At 40.8% G+C, this 21,530-nt stretch overlaps 1 protein-coding gene across 4 annotated transcripts in view; it reads right to left on the bottom strand.

The window, feature by feature from the left end:
- Positions 1-21,530, bottom strand: part of myo6a (myosin VIa) — a 158,253-nt gene that overhangs the window by 60,589 nt on the left and 76,134 nt on the right. For all 4 annotated transcript variants that reach the window (XM_074684651.1, XM_074684652.1, XM_074684653.1 and 1 more), the window contains exons 13-18: positions 12,199-12,356; positions 10,648-10,739; positions 7,467-7,539; positions 2,577-2,704; positions 929-1,024; positions 410-580 (exon numbers count right to left, since the gene is read on the bottom strand). In XM_074684651.1, the coding sequence (XP_074540752.1) occupies positions 410-580; positions 929-1,024; positions 2,577-2,704; positions 7,467-7,539; positions 10,648-10,739; positions 12,199-12,356 (718 nt within the window). The remainder of the gene's footprint in view (positions 1-409; positions 581-928; positions 1,025-2,576; positions 2,705-7,466; positions 7,540-10,647; positions 10,740-12,198; positions 12,357-21,530) is intronic.

Genomic DNA, 21,530 nt, shown 5'->3' with positions numbered 1-21,530 from the left:
ACCCTGAGCAGTAAAGTGGAAGAAATGAATGAGTGAATGAGTAACCTCACCTTAAAGTTTTTTTTAAAGAAACCATCATCTTCACATTGATAAATGTATGGACTGTTTCTACGTGAAGATAAACCTGAGTGCTGATCCAAAGGACGACACTCTGTTGGATCTATATTTTGTGAAGCCAGCTTCCTTAACGTGCTGCCCTCGCGTTTCTGGGCTCCATAAATCACCTGTCCTCCTCCTCTGATACCTTGATAAGTCTTTGTCATCACTACAGTCCTGGCAGAGCATTGTGGAAACAGTAGATCTGCTCTGACTTTGCAGTATGCAGATTCTCCCCTCTCCTTGTCTGATATTTGCTCTCCTGAATCTTGATTTCCGTCCAGGTTTTTCTTTACTCTATCGATTTCCTCACCTTAAACTTGTTGCCGACGCTGATGAAGCTGAGCTTCCCCGCCTTCTGCTTCACGTCTTTGCTGTTGTTGGAGTTTTCAAAGAGCTCGCGGACGAAGCGGTCTTTGGACTCGCTGACCAGGCACTCCAGAGACATGTGCAGGGCGTCGTTGTTCTTCTCCACGAACTTGGTCTGAAAGCAGAAAGGATTTCAGAGAGAATCAGAAACATCTTCTCAAACTTTCAGACTTAGAGAGCGCTAACTTTACAACCCTATATGTGTTTTTGTCTTTGTTTACTTTATCTCCTGCTGAGTGTTCAGAGAAAGAAAACACACAAAGAAGGAAAATATATGTTTATCATGAGAGCGTCCATCGTCTAAGGGTCGTCGTGGTTTCTCAGAGTCTAATCTGAGTGGTCACTTCCTCTCATGTTACAAAGCTGTGCTCTCTGAGGGTTTGTCTGCATCCAGCAATCAAAAAACAGAAAGAATCTAATGTGACGTCATTTTAAAGATGGCTGAGTGTGTTTGTGCACGCACCGTCTCGTAGCACACGGCTCCTGCAAAGTGTCTGATAATAAATCCTTCATCATCCCGCACGTTCCTGTGGATGGCCAGTTTAGACTTTCTGGGTACCTGCAGGACACACACACACAGTCAGTCACATGTGTGTCCACGTGCACACACACATGCAATGAGCCGCTGGGACTCAGCACACTGCCTGCATATTTTCCATTTACAATGACATGCTAATTCCCGCTGCTGTCAATCACTCTCAGCTGGAAATGAAGATTAAGAGTCCGTGTTCAGTAATTTAACTGTCAGATACACACACAGCGCTGAGGCTCAGACTCACTGTACGGGCCTGAAATAAGACAAATAGCTCACTGAAAACACCTTTCTGAATGTTTATTTATACGTTTGAAAAATGCTCCATAGAAAAGATAAGAAAAGAAATAATGGGGATGACATTTTGGGGGATAAACAAATAAATACTGTGATATTTCAGCAAAAGAAAACAAGTGCTGATAACACTCAAAATAATTCTGACCCATATTTAGAGCCTGATTTGCTTTCACTTCACCAGATCTTCACAAGACTTGAAATGATGAGGTCATCACATCAAGATCTCCTAACTGGTTCAAGGGTCTCAAGCACCAAGGTTTGCCCATAGATCTGCCCCGACAGGATTTCAGATGGCTGGCCAATCAGAGGGAAGGGGGTATGTGGAGCAGGGAGCCTTGAAGAGACAGCAGCTAAATGATGATTGACAGCTGCCATTTTTGTGTAGTTTTTTCAGGAATAGTAAGATACGTTGAGAGGAAAAGTGAAGAAGAGTCAAGACTCTCAACAGAAAAAAAAAAAATTTGAAGGCCTCTGAAGGCCTGTAAGGGGCAGAGCTAGTGTCACACCTTAGTATTTAAAGCCTGGCTCTCTATTAGTCATTCCATCAAGTATTGCGAAGATCTGGTGCTACTTTTTAGATCACAGCTTTTTGGTCTGTGATACATTATATACATGTTTACCATATGGGAAAGCAGAATATACACTATTTAAACAATCATCCTAACCTAAGACGCCTGTTGCTCCCAGCCTAGCTTGGCTCTAAATCTCTAGCCAGACTTTTCTCCTCTGTTGTGCCCAAATGGTGGAATGAATTACCAAACTCTATACCATCCACAGAGTCCCTTTCTACTTTAAAGAGATGTCTGAAAACTCATTTTTTTAGGGAACACTCAAGCACTTAATCTGACCTTTCTCCTCTTTGTCCTCTGGGGTAGAATGAGTCAGAAGGTCTCAGACCCAGCTTTTAGTGAATTTTCACCACTAATTACTGAATGTTGTTGAAGGTTGAAGTAGCAGCAATTGATTGTGGTTGTTGACTAGATTGTTCTACATTATTTAAAAAAATAAAATAAAAAAAACTGCACCTATTGGCAGCACTTGCAGCCAATTAACTTATAGCACTTTGCCACACTAACTAGGTTTTTCCTTCTGTCTAAATTCTTGCTTGTGTTGTACATCACTTTGGACAATGGCATCCGCAAAATGAAACAGTAGACTATAAACTGATGCCTTTACAGCTGAGTCTTACTCAGGATGCCCAGATAATCCCTGACCTCCCCCCCTGTGTTTCTCTCTTTGTCTTCTCTTTAGATCACCATTATCCTAGTGGCACCTGACTCACCGTGAGGCGGAAGTGGTCCTTGTGTTTGTTGTGAACTGTGTCTGTAAAGTGCTGGTCGCTGGGTTGAGGTAGTCGGTTCTCTTCGTCCAGAATGTCCAGGATGCCAATCAGCTTGCTCTCCACCAGGTCTGTGAAGACAGCATCAGAGCCATGATTAAAACTGCCTCTGAGCAGGTGATGAGGATTACCTGAGACCGCCGGGCAGCCAGTTAAATCAAGAGGAGGCTGATGTAGACGATTAAAAAGCCAAATTAAAGTTTAATGGAATTGGAGGAGATGTGGGGATTATAAAAGTCCCTCACTGGCCTGATTCTGCTCTAAAGGTGATGGGATAATGTCAGCTAATTTTAATTTTCCACCATTATTTCCTCCATCAGTACAGTGTAGTCAGCTTCAAAGGTGAAAGAGAGTTTTATTTTATCATTCGAACTTCAGCAGAGGAAGTTCGAAGGAGCGAAACTCCGAGCCTCCAGGGGGAGAAAGTGCAGGTTTGATGGAGAGCTAAAAAACAAGCGGTTCATTCTGCAGATCGATGGAAAGCTTCAGTTAAAGTGCAGCTCAATCCAAGGACATAATGAGCTTTTAGCTGCCGTTCAATGGAGCTCAGCTTCAGATTGGACCAGTTCAAATCAAAGAGCAGTATTCCTGTCACAGCAACAGAGCTATCACTCCTCTGAAACTGACCACTGGAACTAAATCTGTCTCTCACAGTCTCTCAGTTTACAGTGAAGCTTCTTAAAGTTTATTTTCCACTTCAGCTCTTCATCGTTTGATGTAAAGAAAAGGTTGTTTTTATCAGTTGAAGTGAGTGTAATTGAATTTTTTTAAGCTTCATTTGCAAAAATTACTTCTGTATCCTGCATTATGGCCAGCAAGGGGCAACACATTGAGTAGATATCTGATTGCCCAGTAAAGTATGGTCGACTTGAATGAGTTTCGGTCCTAATCTTTAGTTTTAAGTCTTCTTTAACTATGATGCTGTAATATGGTATCATCAGTGATTATTTGGAGAAGGGTAAGTCACTACCATTGCATTCCAAAATGTGTCCTGATCATTATGTCCATGTTTTGCTTGCTTAAATTTAGCTCCCCTATCAAATACAAGGCATTGAATAAACACAATGCTGTGAGCTCAAATTTCAAACAAAGGGCCTTGAACCAAAAAGGAACATCATGAAGGTTAGACTCTTTCCTTATGAGTCATTTATTTCATAATGTCCTCACGCAAATAAAGGTAGTGTGTGCGTAATGCTGTCCAACAAAAGATGAAAATCTCTCTTCGCTGTCATACATTTTTTTGCCAAACAATGTTTAATTAACCTGTTCAAACCCATCCTGTTTGAGGATAAAACTAAACGATACGTCCTGAATGAGGTTTCATCCTGCCAAACACAAGAAAATGATGAATTATTTAACCCATCTGTTGAACAAAAGATTTTTTATTTTAGATACTTCAATGAAGGTATCCTTTCATGATGCGCGTGTCTTCAAGAATTTGAATCATCACTGGCAGAAAATTAGAAGAAGATAATGAAAAACAGATATGAAATCTTGTATATTCAATCACCCCCTGGTGGCTAGCATGAGTACAGGTAATATGAGTATTAACACAAACCAATACTGACTAATATCATAAATCTATCTGTTTGAAGTGGATTGCAGTGACACCTTTTGGCCTGGAGTTTCACACACACTGTCGTGAACACAGGACTCTGCACAAGGGGTGTGTTTGTTTTGGAAATGAATGGAGATCAGATCTTCTTTTTAAACTTTTTACCAGATGCAACACCACAAGGTAAGGTATTTATCAACAGTTAGGTAGCTCTGTTGTTAAAAACATAACAACAAGCAGCATTTTCCAGTTTGTACCATAGTTTGGCAGGCGGCTATAATTAACGCAACTCCAAGCTCGGTATAACGTGTAACATCAGTGAATCCGGGTTATGTTCTCCCAGTGATCATCTACCAAGCAGAGCTAACGTAGCCTCACTCTTCATTTTATTGATAGACTCTTAAGTTTGAACAGACCACTGCAAAATAACTGCTGCATGTGGGTTGGAATGGACATTATTACAAACAGCTTAACCCGTGTTTTAGCCTTTAGCCTGTGTTTTAGCCTAAAGCCAGTGTTACAGCCTCTAGCTCAGGCTGAATCACTCTCCCATTCAGCTTTCTTCTGTCCTTTTTCTGTCTGACAGTTAGGCTCCAGTATCCACCATCGCAACCAAATTAATCACAGAAGTTGATTTCAGCAGAAAAAAACACAGATCTTTCTTCCCCCTGCTAAACTTAACCAGCTGGCGTGGTGTTGTCACGGAGACTTATATGTGTCAAAAATCAATCTGGTCCTGGCTGACCCGATCAAGAGGCTAAGAAGTAGCATTTAGGAATATTGGTGCTGATAACTTTATTTCAAAGTGTGTATTACAATCAGGCACATATCTAGAAGTGAGACTTTTTCGAGCTCACTTAGAAAGTCCTCACAGTCCCTCTAACAATACGACTTAGGATACTTATTTATTTATTTTCATGAGAGCATCTGGCCCTCACAGTATCAGCACAAAAATAAGTTGGCCCATGGACAAATGTAGCAGATAATCCCAAGTTCCAGGAACCTTTAGTCTGAGTTTCTTTAAAAATCTGGGAAAAGTAAGGGTAGGAGAAAAAAAAACAAAAATCGACATATCAAGATTTTTTGTTTGACAATATCAAAATCGGGATTCTTTGTCAATTCTTTTTTTTCCCCAATTTCAAATTCTTAGTTTCAGTCCTTTTATATAAACTGGATAGGAAAAAAGTTATCACTTTTCTCCAGCAAAGAGAGAAATGTTTCTCTCTGACTTAGGTGATGTGCCATTTATGAAAAAATTTGGCTCTTGATATAGTCTGTAGACATTATCATCATCATTTAACTTTTTCATGTGGTTTGGTGTTATAAAAGCAATCTAAAATGAGCAAAAACTGTAAATATTGAAGAATTGCAATCAAAAATCTGAACGGCACCCCAAAAATCATAATAGAATCAAATAGCTGGAACAGCATATAGACCCAACCCTTGCAAATCGGGTAAAAAAAGGAGCTTGTTAAGTTTCTTGGAACAAGAATAATGTTGTAATTCCAGAAATTGATGAAGTACATTTGCCTTACCTCATGGGGGGACTATTTCACTCTTTAAAAGATATTTCAGCATAACTTTTATCTCAAAACCTTAAAATAAGGCATGTACCATTGAAAGCTTTCAATCTCGGAGGTAAAATATCTTAACACAAGTTCAGGCAAGCAACGGTGATCCCCAGCCTGAGGTTTTGTGGGTACTGTTTCCAGAAGTGGATCAACGTGAACATAGACAGGCTGAGAGACGCTTCCTGATGCTAACTCCACCGCATAAACTTACTCTGACCACAAAACAAGGCCAAAAACAGCCTCACCATATAAACCCCAGGACACATCCCTCATCTTTTTATCTACGTGAGATTTTGATTTAATAACTGAAGCACAATGATTCCAAACTTCTCCCCATAAAGCTCTGATAATAAAGAGGAGAGAGGATGAATTAACCAATGACAGGCTGGATAAAAATCCAAACTTTGCTGTCTAAATGAAGGATGTCTCTCAGATAAATCTCCCTCTCAGACTTTGACAAACGCCTCGTGTTCCTTCCATTAGCTTCTAATCTTTCTTTTAATTTCTTCTTGCTCTTGCGTGCAGTCGTGTATCTTCTGTCCGCACAGATTTAATTTTCTGCTACATCGAGTATGATCTTTATGTTCTCTGGTGTTTCTGAGGACAGAAAGGCCGCCACTCTTCAGCAGGGACCCAAACAAACAAACACATTTCACTAATCTGCAGCTGGGAGCCGCTGAGTCGGGCCGACGGCAAACAGAGTGTGTGCTGGTGGACCGCTACCTGCCTCCAGCTGACTCCACTGTAGTTAAACATCTCATATTGATGCTGTTTCATCGAGCCGGACATCAGCAAAAAGCATAATTAACCTCCTCCACCTCTAATCACCTGACATCCATCTCCTCTCGCTGTGCGCCGTAATACAGCCATGTCTCAGTCAGGAGTTCATGCGCTCTCAGGCTTCATCACTCTGCCTTTTTATTACACCGGTATGGGAAGTAGCATCGAGGCAGCAGGGTCAAACTGAAGCGAGGGGGCTCTCCTAAACATGAGGGCTTGAAGCCAACACAACATTACGGACAATAATGAGCAACATGATGATACTCCAGGCTCGTAAATACAACATCTCCTTTTGTACGGCTAAAGACTGAAAGAAGACAGGCGAGGAAACACACAAAGAAGAAGCTACAAGTGTCAAAAACCTCCAACTGAAGATGGGTTTATCTAATGAATCACCAGATGGATGAAACTAGTCCATGAAGGAGATCTTAACTCTTGGATTCGATATCCAGAGTCCCAAGTTCAGGCCTAACTTGCACCTTGTAGGCCTGAACTTGGATCTCTGGGTGTCGAATCCAAGAGTTGAGTTCTAGCTCAAGTTTCAAGATTTTAAAAGAAAAACCCTAAATTAATTTCCAAGACAGGACTAAAAGGTTTCAAATGCTGCCCCAAAATTCCCACCATGGGTGCCAAAGGAAGATGTTCAAGTCCCACAATAAGACAATAAAGCTGCACACTAAGCCTCAGGTCAAGACAAAAGATGAAAAAAAAAAAAAAAACAGAAATTGTCTCGTCATGTAACAAGTCAGGTCAGGTGTTAATAAGGACATCCAGAGGTTATTTTCAGTTTTTGCAGTGAATAGAGGATAAAAGCACAAAATAAAAGGTAAACCTATCTGAATGATTGAAAACATGATGATTGATGAAATTATTATGATTATAAAGAGTCGTGCCATCATGCCTGCAAAAAGAGTGTCGTCAGCGTACCTATGCAGTCCTGATTGTCGACGTAGTGAACCTCGTTGACTCCGAGCCCTTCCCTCTGGTACAGTTCTTGCTCCTGGAACACAAACCACATATTTCTAATGAGCATCAAAACCATATTCCCATCAGCCACCTGGAAGACACTCAGGCTCTCAGACCAGGCTCTGTGATTTTGAACAGAATGTGCATCTTCAAGTTTTCACTATGACAGATGTTTGACAACTTTAGTGCATGGGATCTGCCCAGACCTCAGCCTGTTGGTCAGAAAATAAGTTTGGATGAAGTTATGCAAACAAACTTTCTGACTAACGAGCCTTCTGGTTTACAGGCCTTCTGATTTTTATCTAACCGGCCTTCTGAGTTTTTGACTACAAAACCTTCTGATCTTCCGAAGAAGAAGCCCAGCAAATTTCTGATTAATTTCCCTTTTGATTTTCTGACTAACTGGCCATCTGCTTTTCTGACCAACAAACCTTCTGATTATAGACTAATGAGCCCTCTGTTTTTCTGAATAACAGGTCTTTTAATTTTCTGACTGAAGGACCTTCTGACCAACTGGGCCTTCTCTTTTATGGTTCTTCTGATTTTCTGGCTAACGGGCCTAAATTAACCATCTGACTGACAGGCCTTTTAAGTTGCCTGACTTATGGGTCTTCTAACTAACTGGCCTTCTGATTTTCAGACTAAAGGGCTATTAGATTTTTTTGACTAACAGGCCCTCTGACAATAAGGCTGACCCCTTTTCTGCACACAAACATGGAACTTTAAGGTCAAATCAGGCTCTCAACATAAACAAAAAAACATCAACAGCTGCTTCAAACCGGTCAATGAGAGAGTTAATCCAACATATCCTTTTTATTTGTCCTTTTCTGAGTTTATCTAAAAATTTCTCTGAACTCTGTCAGCTGATAAAACAAACTGGGCTTAAGTTCTGCAGACATATCAGCTGATTAGATATCGATCCAAACTTTTGTTTGTGAAATTGAACTAAGAAGAACACGGCAGTGACATTTCAGACACCATGTTTGTTGCCCGGCAGCTTTTCTTTCACTTCTTATTTTCTCCCAGACACAAAAACTCTTTTTTCATGCTTTATATGTTTCTACTTTTTGTGTTTATTGTTTATTGACATTGTAGAGGCAGATAATTAATCTATATATATAATTAGTTTAGAGTTGCGTAAGACAAAGATGATTGGGTGGAGATGACATATATTTAGACAAGGAAGCCGACTGCATGATTATCAATCAACAAGTGACTCATAGAGACGAGGTTGGTTCGTCCTCCCCCTCTTTTCTGATGTGTCCTTTGCATTCTGATGATGGTATAGAAGTGAAGGACTCAGAGGAGGTGGCATACGAAAAGGAAAAGCCAAGCAGACAGGATGTTAAGTGAAGTTTTTCCCAGAGGAAGTGGGATGTAAAGGGTTCATGGTAGGATCAACTGAGTAAGTAGTGGGAGAATGTAGAGATCGAGAGGTAGAGTGTACAGCCTAGCCTGGGGTAAGGAAGCTTTTCCCGTCTTTATGATAACAGCTCTCTTTTTCCTCACAGGTATTTGGGAGCAGGGCATATGACCTAAGCTGGCACAGGGCATTTCTAGCTCTTAAAAGCATCTTCTCCTGGCTCCACTCCTCCCTGTCTTCTTTTTGATGTGTTTTTTTGAAGACCCTTCCTCACTTGTCTTTTCCCTTATTTAGGTAGGAAAGTCAGGGGTAGGCAGAGCGTACAGCCTTACCTTATTTTAGCTCAACCAAGCTTCTTGCCTCATGGCACTGCCTTCTGTGACTTGTTTGTAACATCTTAGTAAATACCCCTTCTTTGTCTCTCATTGTCATTTCTCATACAAAAACACCAAAGCATCAGGAGGTAGACTGTACAGCCTTTCCTGATGAGAAGGAGGCTCCAGGACAAAAACGCTTCTCGCCATGGCTCTGCCTTTCATGTCTCTTTTCTAACACATCACAAAATACTTTTCTTTTTGTTTCTCACACTGAAGTATGGTTTAGGGGAGGTGGGGCATACAGTCAGCAGGTGGGATAAATAGCTCCAACAATCTATCTCACCCAAGAAGCTGCTTTCTTTTTTTGTCTTTTTTTTCCCTCTTTGGAGTATGAGGGAGGTAGAGCATACAGCAGAGATGGATGGAGGTATTTCTAACTGAAACCATCTCTACTTTTCTTGTCTCCTCCTGAACGGAGACTCTTCTACCTGTTTCTGTCTTTACTGCTGCCTTATCTTGTTGATGTAGGGAGAAAGGGGGAGGTAGGGCGTAAGGCCTCCCCTGGCAAGCAGTTTCTCCTCTTGGCTCTATCTCTTATCAAACATTTCCTTAAGGACTATTCTCTCTGTCACTCTCTCCTGTCTTTCCTCAGAAAATGAAGGTGAAGGAGGAGGAGACAGAGCGTACAGTCTCTACGCAGGAGGAGGGGATTTCCAGCCTGGTCTGGCTCGGTCTTTACCCCGTCTTTAGTCATAAGATGACGTCGACATTCGCCCTGTCAACGGTTATATCACCAATTAAAAGAGCAAAAAGTAGCACAGACACCAAAAACCATTACAAAGCTGCTTTTCCATCCTCAAGTGTTGGCGGGGCTTCAAGCACTCGAGCGCCTTCTTGGTCATTATATGAAACCCACTAGTAATAAGAGATTATAAATGGAGCATCATTATTGTCCAGAACAGAGCTGTGGCGTTCTGGATCACTGCAGACTCGGGCAGCATTTGTTTTCTGAGGCTAATGGTTGTTTGGGTGCGGAGGACGTCTGAGGCTGTGATTTCACCCCAACATAAAACACAGATATTAAAACTTTAGTGAAAGTGACATCAAACTTTCCCCACCGTGTTCCACCTGAAGCAGAAAAACCTTTTCAGCATGTGGTCTGACATTTTATCCGTTTTTCTGACATAAACAGCAATCACTGAGAAGCATACATTCAAAGAAAATCATGTTTTGGGCTGAAACTGTCTCTATCTAAAGATCAGCGTTCAGCGTGTGATGTTTGGGAAATCAATATAAAAATCCGAGAGGCACTCTTGGAAAATGAGAGCTCACAATAAGAGCAGCACTTATATCAGAGTATAAATCAAAGCCTGGTGTTTGCTGTGATTGGGAGACGTTTGAAAGTGATGGCTAATGGAAACACAGTGAATGAGAACTACTGCGCAGCAGCAGCAGCTCTGACCTCTTTCAGGATCCGTTCGTTGAAGAACTGCTGCAGTTTCTCGTTACAGTAGTTGATGCAGAATTGCTCGAAGCTGTTGTGTTCAAAGTACTCTGCAGAAGGAGAAAGGGAAAAAGATGGTCAGTTAAAGACAAGTCAGTCACAGATCACCTGACAATACATCTGATCTAGGCTTTGTCTTACTTACATTTTTTCTTGTATTTATCCGGCTGCAAGGTGCTTATTGTTGGCTTTGATTTTATTGTATTTATTAGTAACATTGTATAGTAACATTGTATATAGCACCAGATCAAAGCAGAAGTGATTCAGAGCTACCTCTCTTATAAATCAGGTCTATACCTTGTTTTTTTAATAAAACAGACTAAATAGCTTTATGTTGCTCATCTGATTTGCATGACAAGATGTCATTTCTACATTGTCACGTTCACATTTCTGCTTGCACTGTTTCATGCACAGCACGGTTCACAGACACACAAACATTTGTATGCACTTACACACAGACAAGCACATTCTGTATAGTGGACAGAGACCTGGAAAACTACCACCGTGAAGATGAAAAACTCCCTCTCCCGACAACATAATCACCCCCCTAAGACTGTAAACCTAGGGAAAACACTGTTATTGGGTTGTATATCTTATCAGATGATGTCTTTTCATTGCATAACTTATCGCATGGTATTGTAATGTATCCTAACATGACATAACATGACGTAACATGACATTATGTCTCATAGGTTACGTACGGTTACGTGTGTTTGTTAATTTCATATCCTACAGTTTGTATATTATCATATTTTTATGTAAGGTAATCAAACTGTTAAGTATCATTTCATTTCATATCGTAAACTTAAAACACATAATGTCTGTGTAATTTGTGTAATGTCCCATCTGTTAATCCCATGTTCTAATGTAACATTCCATATTTTTTTTGTATTAACTTATCTGATATATGGTTAAGGCAGCATTTGCATTTACACTAGAAGGTAACAAACCAAGACAAAAAATATACCAAAAAAAACCCACAAAAATTTAATCAAAATTGACTTTTTAAAATGTTTTTTGTTATAGATTAACTGAAAATGTTTAAGGAAATTTAATCTTGGGTTTTTTTGTTTTGTTTTGTTTTGTTTTGTTTTGTTTGCAATCTAGGTTCAGTTTTTTCGCAATTTAGGTTCAGTTTTTTCCAAGAAGCTTGATCTGAATGAGCAGAACCGTGGGTTTGGAAACACAATTCTTTGCTATCCAGGGTTTAGAAAATCCAGCTTTCTGGTTTTCAAAAAATACAAAAGGACTTAGACCCGTATTGATACAGATTTTTGTTTAAATTGATAAAAAAAAACGTGTGTGTGTGTGTGTGTGTGTGTGTGTGTGTGTGTGTGCTCAAAATGTGACTGTACACTACATTCTTTGGCCATGCTAACGAGGGCTAAGTCCACTTAGGCTGAAATACCTCAAAGCAATGCTTGAATTAAATTTTGTTTATGTCAACATTAAATGCTCCTGTCACATGTGCTGTTGTTGCAGTATAGACAGTCTGCGAGGGACACTCACCAAAGCCAGCGATGTCCAGGACGCCGATGAAGTTGGCAGAGGAGTCAAATGGGAAGCACTGGTTGACCCGGGTCACCACGTGGTCAAACAGACGGCTGTAGACAGCCTTGGCCAGGGCGTCCCTAGCGTTGTTAGCCTGCTCCACTTTCAGCGGCACTCTGTAAAAAACACAGAAAGAAGAAAACAAAGGGTATAAATCATGAAGAAAGCATCTGTTAAAGAGCGGCACCTTTTTTCCTCCCGTGTTTCTGCCAACTGCAGACAACTTAAGGATCATTTCTTGACTTATTTTCATTAACCGTGCAGTTAAACCAGTCCAGGTGATAAACGTAAAGATCAGTGGGCCTGAGGGGATGAAGTGAGCTGGCTGGCTCACCTGCAGAACAACATTCAGTCTGAAAGAACAGGCCGCCTGACTCTGAGCACATAATTGTGTTATTGACAGAAAGAGAGAGAGATTGGCTGTAAAGGTGGCGGCTGTAAAAACGACGGCAGAAACCATAACCAGCAGCCGCTCTGCGCGGCCGTTGTAATTGCTTCAGACTGCGTGAGCGTATGGTTCAATAGCACCAGACAAAAGGAGTGACCCGATGGTGGAGGTTAGATAAAACTCAGCGCCGTAATGTGCTGAGAGGTGAAGTTTCTGCTCGGGGCTTTACCTCCGGACTTTCACCGCGGTGCACTCAAGGACACGCAGGGAAATAACTCCACAGGAGCGACTCTCTAAGCCCCGAATAACCACTTGCACAATCCAATGCCCGCCCTCTCTCTGGCCCACAAATTATCTCCCATGCACATCCTCTCTTTAAGCCACATGCAGCTTCACAGGGACGTCTGGTCCCTGCAGGTGCAGCGCCGGTATTTTACAAACACATTAAGCTGTAATGGAACGGCGCACTCAGACGGACAGACCCCCTTGAAGCTGCAGGCTGTTATTTACTCTCACATCTGCAACCTGTGTGCCCTGGCTTCAAAATATGCTCCATATATATTTACTTATACACATATTTACCGCTTAAACTCAAGAGTCGGTATAAACAAGGCTCTGTTGACTTGACATATGCCTTCTGTGAGGTAAATACAGACTCTGAAGAGAGACCAGGAGCTAAAAGTAATGTTTTTAAACGTTATATGCGGACGATTTTCAAGATGAAGACTTCAATAATGCTAGTTTGAAGTTCCTGAAACAAATCAACAGTACATCCTCATACTTAGATTGTTGGATTTAACAAATGTTTGCAACCAGAGCTTGACATTAACTTTTTTGCTCACCAACCACTGTAACTAGTGGTTTTCCAGAGTATCTAGCCACTCAGCATTTTCAGTAGCCACAATTTTGTTGCGGGTAATAGTGTTTAATATGAATAAATCTGACTACGTCATGTTTAAGTTCACTTGAACTAGATTAACAACCTTTTCAAATATTAATGGCTCCTGTCAAGACTACAAAAATGTTTAACGCTACAGGTCATTAACAGGTATTCAGCTCTGATATGGTTGTGCTCCTTTTATATGAAAAAACGCAGCCTATTAAGACAAAGTAATAAAAGCAGCAACTTATTATTGCATCAAATAAAAGTGGTAAAGGGATATGGAAAATTAATAGAAAAGATAAAAACTAAACTGAAAAACATAGCAAGAGACACTGTATGCTTGAATATGTATTTACAACTGTAATTTTTCTCCAATTAATTAAGTCCCATATTTTTTGGACGATAAGTCACAACAGCTAAAAAATGCTTAATTAGGAGGAAAACAACATACATAAGTCCCACTGAACTATAAGTCACATTTAATTAGAATGATCTGGTATGTTTATAGTATTTCTGAGGTTTATAGTTAAGTTTCACTTTCTCTTCTCTACGTGCAAACCCCTGCTCTACTATGAGTGTTGCTGGTTGGACCAGTGCAGTGTGAGCTCAAATGAGGTCCATTAGATAAACGCCCTCACTTTTAAAGAAGTTATGGGAAGTTTGGAAACAAATTTGTGACTAAAATTCAGACAAAATTGTTTACAACAGGGAGCAAATAAGATGTGCATGCACTTTTATTTCTCTGACTCACGTTATAAGGCACTTAACATTGGGAGCTGTCAGGCTGTCCAAGCAGGACATGGAGTCTGAGCTCCTGTCAGCAAAAGGCTTCACGAATGGACCAATGAGAAAACGCTGTATGCAGGCAGTGCTCATGGGAGTTGCAGTGTAGTAGTCTCACAATGCAATTCATTTATTCATTCATTTTCTGAACCACTTATCCTGTTCAGGGTCACGAGTGGCTGGAGCCTATCCCAGCTGTCACTGGGCGAGAGGCGGGGTGCACCCTGGACTGGTCGCCAGCCAGTCACAGGGCTGACACATAGACAGACAACCTTTCATGCACACACTCACAATTTAGAGTGACAATGCAATTGGTTAAGTATTTCAGGCTGTTTTAGAAAACTAAAATTGAAGTGGCTAGTAAGCATGGCAGTGTGACCTGTCACTACTGAAATTCCCCCGCGTTTGGCGGGTTGGTGGGTGTTAATATCAAGCCCTGTTTATAACCTTTAACATATCTGTAAGCATGTGTTGCATTTGTTCTTCTTCAAAACTTTCAATGTGGAAAACACTCATGTCAATATTTCTCTTCTATTTCATTGGATTTTCCTGCAAATCTGAATTTTTGAAGGTTTCTTTCTTTTTTAGCTTTAAACTTAAAAAAAAAAAAGTTCTGCCATATTTCCAGGAATGTATGTCTCTCCTTGTTCATGGAGGTGTCACTGCAAAACTATCACCAAGGTCAACAGTAAAGTCTGAAGAGCAACCGTACAGAGGTAGACGAGAGTGTCACTTCAGTCAAGGCTGGAAGAAACTCGTTATTCTGCAGAATTTAAGCATCAAACAGATGTTCTCTGAATGCTCAACTTCTGTTCGGAGGAGTGGCTCTAATGGTGGATATTTAACACCGACTAAACAACAGCAGAATGATTTCAACAGAGGGGGGAAACAGGATTAACTGCACAGCAAACATCACACAGCTGTTCCAGAGTTTGAACACAGGTTTTCAGTTTGTTGTGTTTCAGTTTGGGCTGAATGCTGCTGGGTTGGTTTGGTTTCTTTGTTTATGTCAGCTGTACAATGATCCAACCTGTGAGGAAAATTAATCTGACACTTTAAGCCATCAGGATAAATGTCATGTTGGAGCTAAAGCTTAAGTCTGGTTTATCACATGGCAAGGCTCAGTGATTGTTTCAGTGATGTTTCCAGTGAGTATTCAGTGATGTTATGTTCACACCAAATGTGTATATGTAAGAGAGTTGCACAAAAAGAGGCGAGGTGACACAACCTCTTGTCGGGACTGGTGCTAATGAGAGGAATCATTCTCGCCACAAATTTCCAACACCTTGAACGCTCTACTCGCTGTTTTTTGGGAGCAGGGAAAAGAAGCTTAGATTAACCGGATTATCTACTTAAGTATGACAAACTGTCACTTCGTTGTTACATTATCGTTTTAGAAAGTGGTCAGAATGCCTTTCGGTCGGAATATCAGAAAGCCTGGTAGAGGACCTGTCTGTAAAAAAATTGGATGGCCTGTTAGTCAGAAGGCCTGTTAGCCAGAAAATCAGAAGCTGTATTGGTCAGAAGGTCAGTTAGGCAAGGATCAGAAGACCTACTGGTCAGAAAGGCCTGTTAGTCAGAAAATCAGAAAGCCTATTGGTCAAAAAGGCCTGTTAGTCGGTAGATCAGAAAGCCTATTGGTCAGAGGTCAGTTAGAAAATCAGATGGCCCGTCAGCCAAAAAATCAGAAGGCCTGTTGGTCAGAAAATCAGAAGGCTTATTGGTCAGACGATGAGTTAGTCAGAAAATCAGAAGCTCTTTTAGTCAAAAGGTCAGTTATTTAGAAGGTCAGATGGACTATTGGTCAGAAAGCCTGTTAATCATAAAATCAGAACACCTTTTGGTCAGAGGGTCAGTTGGTCAGAAAATCAGCAGGCCCGTCAGCCCCTTCAGGGCTAATCTGCAACTTCATTTGGATTCAAGAATATTTACTAAATACTTAAACTTATTTTGAGATTACCAGGCCTCCTGACTTTAGGGCCCTCTGAATGTTGACAGCACTTTACAAAGATGTTTTTTTCACGTTTTTACAAATCATTTTAAACTTTCTGCATGGTGACCTGAAACAGGTCATTCAGTATTAAAAAAAAATAAATAAATAAAAAAAAACACTACAAAACGCAGAGTATCGTGAGAAAATGTAACTGCTGCATGGCGTCATAATCAAGGGGGCTGTTTCAAAATATCTACAAAAAACAGTGACGCAGAAAGAGATGGTTTTCTCTGCAGAGCAGTTTGTGAAGGTAATAACTCTTTGTATGTGCTTTTTGAATTCTGAGGATGTCGTTTTGGCTCATTTGCATGTTTACAGAGCACAAAAGCTGCACAATGCTTCAGTAAATCAGATCCACAAAAAACGATGACCTTGTGTCGTTTGAGGAACATCACAATGTAGATTGCACAAACGTCAGTAACTTTACCCTGAAAGCGCTGTAAAAAGCTGTTTTTTGGTCTAATACTGAATCTTGTGTGTAGAGTTATTAATACTTCATGATCTGTATCTCTTTGTCGTGTCCCTGCAGTGATTCAGCAGTTAGACAAAGTTACACCCACAGAGCGTCTGACTTTATCACCAACCAACACTCCCACAGCTCTTCACCTTCACCTCTGCCCTCTCTGCACCACCTGCCATGTTTAATTCATGCCGCCACCACCACCCCCGCCCTTCTCCGAGCTGAACACGCCACCGCCAGAGGTTCCCGTACTGCGGTGAGGCGCTCTCATTTAAAAACCGAGAGGTCTAAATGCCAGGGCAGCATAATGTCAGAACACTAATCGTACAAGTAGCTCATATGTATTCCCCATGAGCCTCTGCAGCAGGAGTGTTTTCTCCTCTCTCTCTGTAATTACTGACGTCTCTTTGTGTAGGAACGGAGCTCTCTGAAGACGCCTGCTGGTCGGCAGCTGTTCACAGACTCTGTGCTCAAATACAACAAACCGAGCCAGAAATGCATCTTAAAAAACACTCCAAACGACCTCTTTCTGCCCTCTTGCTCAGTGCGTCAAAAGGTGCTGGACTGAGACAGGGGCAGAGTTCTACAATTTAAATATTCATATTTGATGATGTCTTTACTCGTTCATACCTTTTGGTTTCAAATAAGAAAGAACGAAATTTTGTTCACAGATGCTTAAGTCAAAGGATACGACTTCAACAATAACTACAAGGTACAATTTTTACCTTTTAATGCCCCAATACTTACTGAACAGTGGATGACTTTGTAAGGCACTTTAAAAAGGGGCTATTGCGTCTTTTTTTAGTCTTTATTCTGTCCCTCTGGTGCCATCATAGTATCTTTTTATGATTTACAGCTACAAAAAAAAAAAACTGTTTTCTCTCCCTGGTGTTTTGAAACACCCTTATTTTAGCCTGGGTCTGACACGCTGTCTCTTTAAGGAGCCGGTGACACAGCAACGGTTTTAGGGTGAAACAGAAACATTTTGTTGAGTTTCGGCCTTGCGTTCTCGCAGAAATGGCGTTTTAGCAAACCCAAAACGCAAACTTTTGAAAACATCCGTCAGGAGGGAATTTTTCTGAAACACTGCCAACACCGTTGCCATGTAAACAGTAAGCTGGTGTTTTCAGTGGAAATGCTGACATCACACCCTGCTCCGTGCAAGCACATACAACAGTACAACAGTACAACAATACCACTGTTCTGCTGAATTCTGAATCTGCTGAATCAGCTGACTGTCCTTCAACAAAATGTGCATCTGTTGCTCTACTTCCGCATTTACATACACTGGTGGAGATCTACCAAAAACGGCTTCTGGACAAGACAGTAATAGCAACACCTACAGGCCTGGTTTACTACAGCGTTTTCAGTCCTTTGGCGTTTCCATGTAAATGCAGATTTTTTTCTCTGAATTTTAGCGTTCATAGATAAAACTTTGTTGTGTAAACTGGGCCTAGGGCTTCCTGCTCCACCAACCCCATCCCCTCTGATGGGCCAGCGTCCTGGAGGCCTGTCAGAGTGGAGCTATATGCAGGCCTTGGTTTTAGGCCCCACCCCCAACAGAGCATTTCGAACAGTTTACAGACATAAAATAAAGACCGTCTTTTAATAGTTTTCAGTGTTTAAAAAAAGGTAAAGTGAAATGTTCGACCCAAAGAATTGCAAAGAAAAATGTGGATCATAAATGCAGAAATGCCAATAAAAGTTGTCCTACATTTAGTTATTTTCAAACAAAAGGATATTCAAAGGAAGGACTTACATGCAAAGACAGTCTTATCTCCAAAAATTCTTACTGTCTTAGTTTTTGTTTTTTGTTGTTTTTTTATTGTCCATTCAGCCTCACTACATTCAATATAAATTTTTGTAGCTAAGAGAACTGTAGACCCTTTTCTTAGTCAGTTTTGACTTCTTGTGTCCATGGCTAAATATTTCAAAAACAAAAGGATGGTTTTCTCTTTGAGTGTATGAGTTCAGTTTTTCTTGCAATCTTAAGACTTTTCAAAGAGTTAGAAGTTTATAAACATGATTTTTCTTCCACTTCCTCTACCCTCAGATTGACCTCACAATCCCTCAGATTTACCTTCTCCCTCTCAGAGGAGTCCGGACTCTGCGCTTTGATTTGACGTTGATAGATTGACATTTTAAAATAGCAGAAAGCGGCTTTAAGGCAGAAAACGATCCTACGGCGTGAATGAAATGAAGTCGGAGAAGTTTCGGGTGAAATTTGAACGGATGTGAGGAGGCAGCAGAAGTTTCACCGTTTGTTTAATGACATGTCTGGCGGTTGGGTTGACGGACTAATCCCCCCTCGACTCTCACAAGCTGTTAACTGTCGACCTCAGTGAGCGGGGTCGCTGTGATTGGCATCTCCCATTTTCCGTCTGCCCTCCCACTCATTCTCTCCATCCGTCCCCTCGCTGTATTGGAATTAAACGCGCGTTAGATGTTTCACAGTTTAAGCACTGTATAACCCTGACTGCAGGGACTCTCCACCATCACTCTTTTCCCATCTTTTTACAGCTCATTCTTCACTTTATCTGATTCTCTGTCCATCCTCGCTCTGTCTCTTTCACTCCTCTCCTATTGTCTGACTGAACTTCATTTACCTCCAGTCATCTCAGGCCATCTTTCTTCTTTTCTTCTTTGAGACTTTCAGACTTTTTTGTCCTTTTTATCTTAAAGGAACTTTTTTTAATCATCATTTTTCCTCTCTTTTTATCCAGAAGTCCACAAAACTAATGCAAATGAATCTGCACTAACAGCCAAGAGAAGCTGTGCAATTTAATTCTTATTCAACACCTGAGATTACAAGCCAGTTTAGAACCAATGGTTCAGGTTTTAGACTCTACAGCAACGTCTCCAACAATTAAATAATTCAATTTAAACTATGAGTAACTCACAAAAGACTTTCCCTCTCAAGAAGGAAAAGGCTAATGGGATTACATCAACATCAGACTTCAATCAAATATGCTGCTAAAATTTGTATTTTCTTTTAGATTGTTCTTTTGTAGCTTGTGTTATTTTACCAGGGGTGTAAAACTTGAGGTTAGACACAGGTGCATGGAAAGTTGGTGGACTGTTGATGTTGTAGGAGGTGCGGTAGAGTGGTGGCAGGCTTTATTGCAAGATGTGATGCACATCTAATTCAATGTTAATGCACAATTTTATCTGGTGCCAATGTCATTAATTATCAATGCCCTCTGAAAATAAAAATAAAAAAAAACTTTTTTTTTCAATAATATTTATAAAGCTACAAGGAGCTACTGCATAGGAGTCAAAAAGGTTGCCGGTTGCAGACCCTTGTGTTGAACCGAAAGCTTAGACCTTTGATTCTCAAAGTGGGATCAGGACCGCGAAACACTGACAAGAAGGTTGCCTTCCAAAATTAATATATATGCACATTTTCATATGTTATCCATTATTATAAAAGTATGAACAACAATAGGGTTAAACTTTTCATAAAACCATACAGGAGTTGTTTGATCTGTTTTCTACATTTCTTTGATGCCACAAGAGGTGACAAAACCAGCAAACAATGGTAAATTGAGTGTCTTAGGTTTTTTTTTATTTTGTTGGTTTTTCTCTGTTTTTGAACTGAATGTCAGTAATTTCTCAGGGTAGGAAATGGCTGGTCTCTAGCACTGCTATTTTGGGCATCAGGGCTAAAACTTTCCTTTGACTAAAACCGTACAGATCCCTTAATTGCCGACCTGTACTGTCCCAGCTTCCCAAAAGATGAAGCTAGAAACACTGCAGTCCAATGATTGGTCAAAAGAATAGTCACTTCACATGTTTTTCTTCTGCATTGTATTAATTAGCGGGATAGGCTAATGGCTTGCTAGTTGCTAGGCGCCACCCTGCTGGCTATGGCTGCCTTTTGCAGCAGCTGTCTGTTCTTTGTCCGTTTCTTGTAATTTTTTTTTGGGCTCTTTTTCGTGGTCTTTGTATTTGGAGTGGCTCATTACTTTGTAAGGCTCATTTGTTGGTCATGGACACCAAACTTTTTGTGGCTTCAGTGACATTTTTACTACTTTTTCTCCTGTGTTTGTCTGGAAATCCTACATGTAACCATGGCTGCATTGTTTACATGTGAACTCAGCTGTTAGCAGTCTGTAGAATGTCAGTGCTAACTGGTGCAAGGCTTGATGTCTTCCCACAAGATGAGAGGAAGGAGGTGAGGACGACGTGCTGGTTCTCAGGTGTGAGCTAAGAAGTGACGACATCGACCTGTCCTTCCATCCATCATTATTGGGAACGTAAGATCTATTTCCAATGAGATGGACTAGCTAGCTGTGCTAACCCAGCAACAGAGGGAATACCAGAAGGCAGAGTAGCATCATGCTATTTACAGACATGGCTAACTGAGCTAACATCAGACACCAAAGCCACATTGGAAGAGCTGACTTCAATTTTTTTGTACTTGTTGCAATGACAATGAAGTTCTATTCTATTCTATTCTATTCTATACACTGTGTTGCACTGCTATGCTGCCGTGCTACTGCGTAACTGGCGTGATAATCAGCATCCGGCTTTAGCGCCACCTACCAAGAAGGGTGTGGTTGGCTGTGGAAACGCAAACAGGATCAGGCTTTAGCAAACCGACTCATACCAAATGTTACTGATCCATACCGGACTGCTTGGTGGAAGTGGGTCTATAGTATGAACCTTTTGGGTGTGAAGTCACAATATCTATTCTCGCACTCATGGACAGCAAAAGAGATGTTAAGTACTGAGTACACTCATGCCACCAAGCCAAACCAGCATTGTTTGTTCTTATGTTTTA

Source organism: Halichoeres trimaculatus, unplaced genomic scaffold, assembly GCF_033239565.1.
Source record: "Halichoeres trimaculatus isolate MK-OKI-2021-1 unplaced genomic scaffold, fHalTri1.1 fHalTri1_scaffold_13, whole genome shotgun sequence".
NCBI classification, from domain to species: Eukaryota; Metazoa; Chordata; class Actinopteri; order Labriformes; family Labridae; genus Halichoeres; species Halichoeres trimaculatus.
Note: the sequence above shows the minus strand (reverse complement) of the source record. Positions and strands in the feature narration are given on the sequence as shown.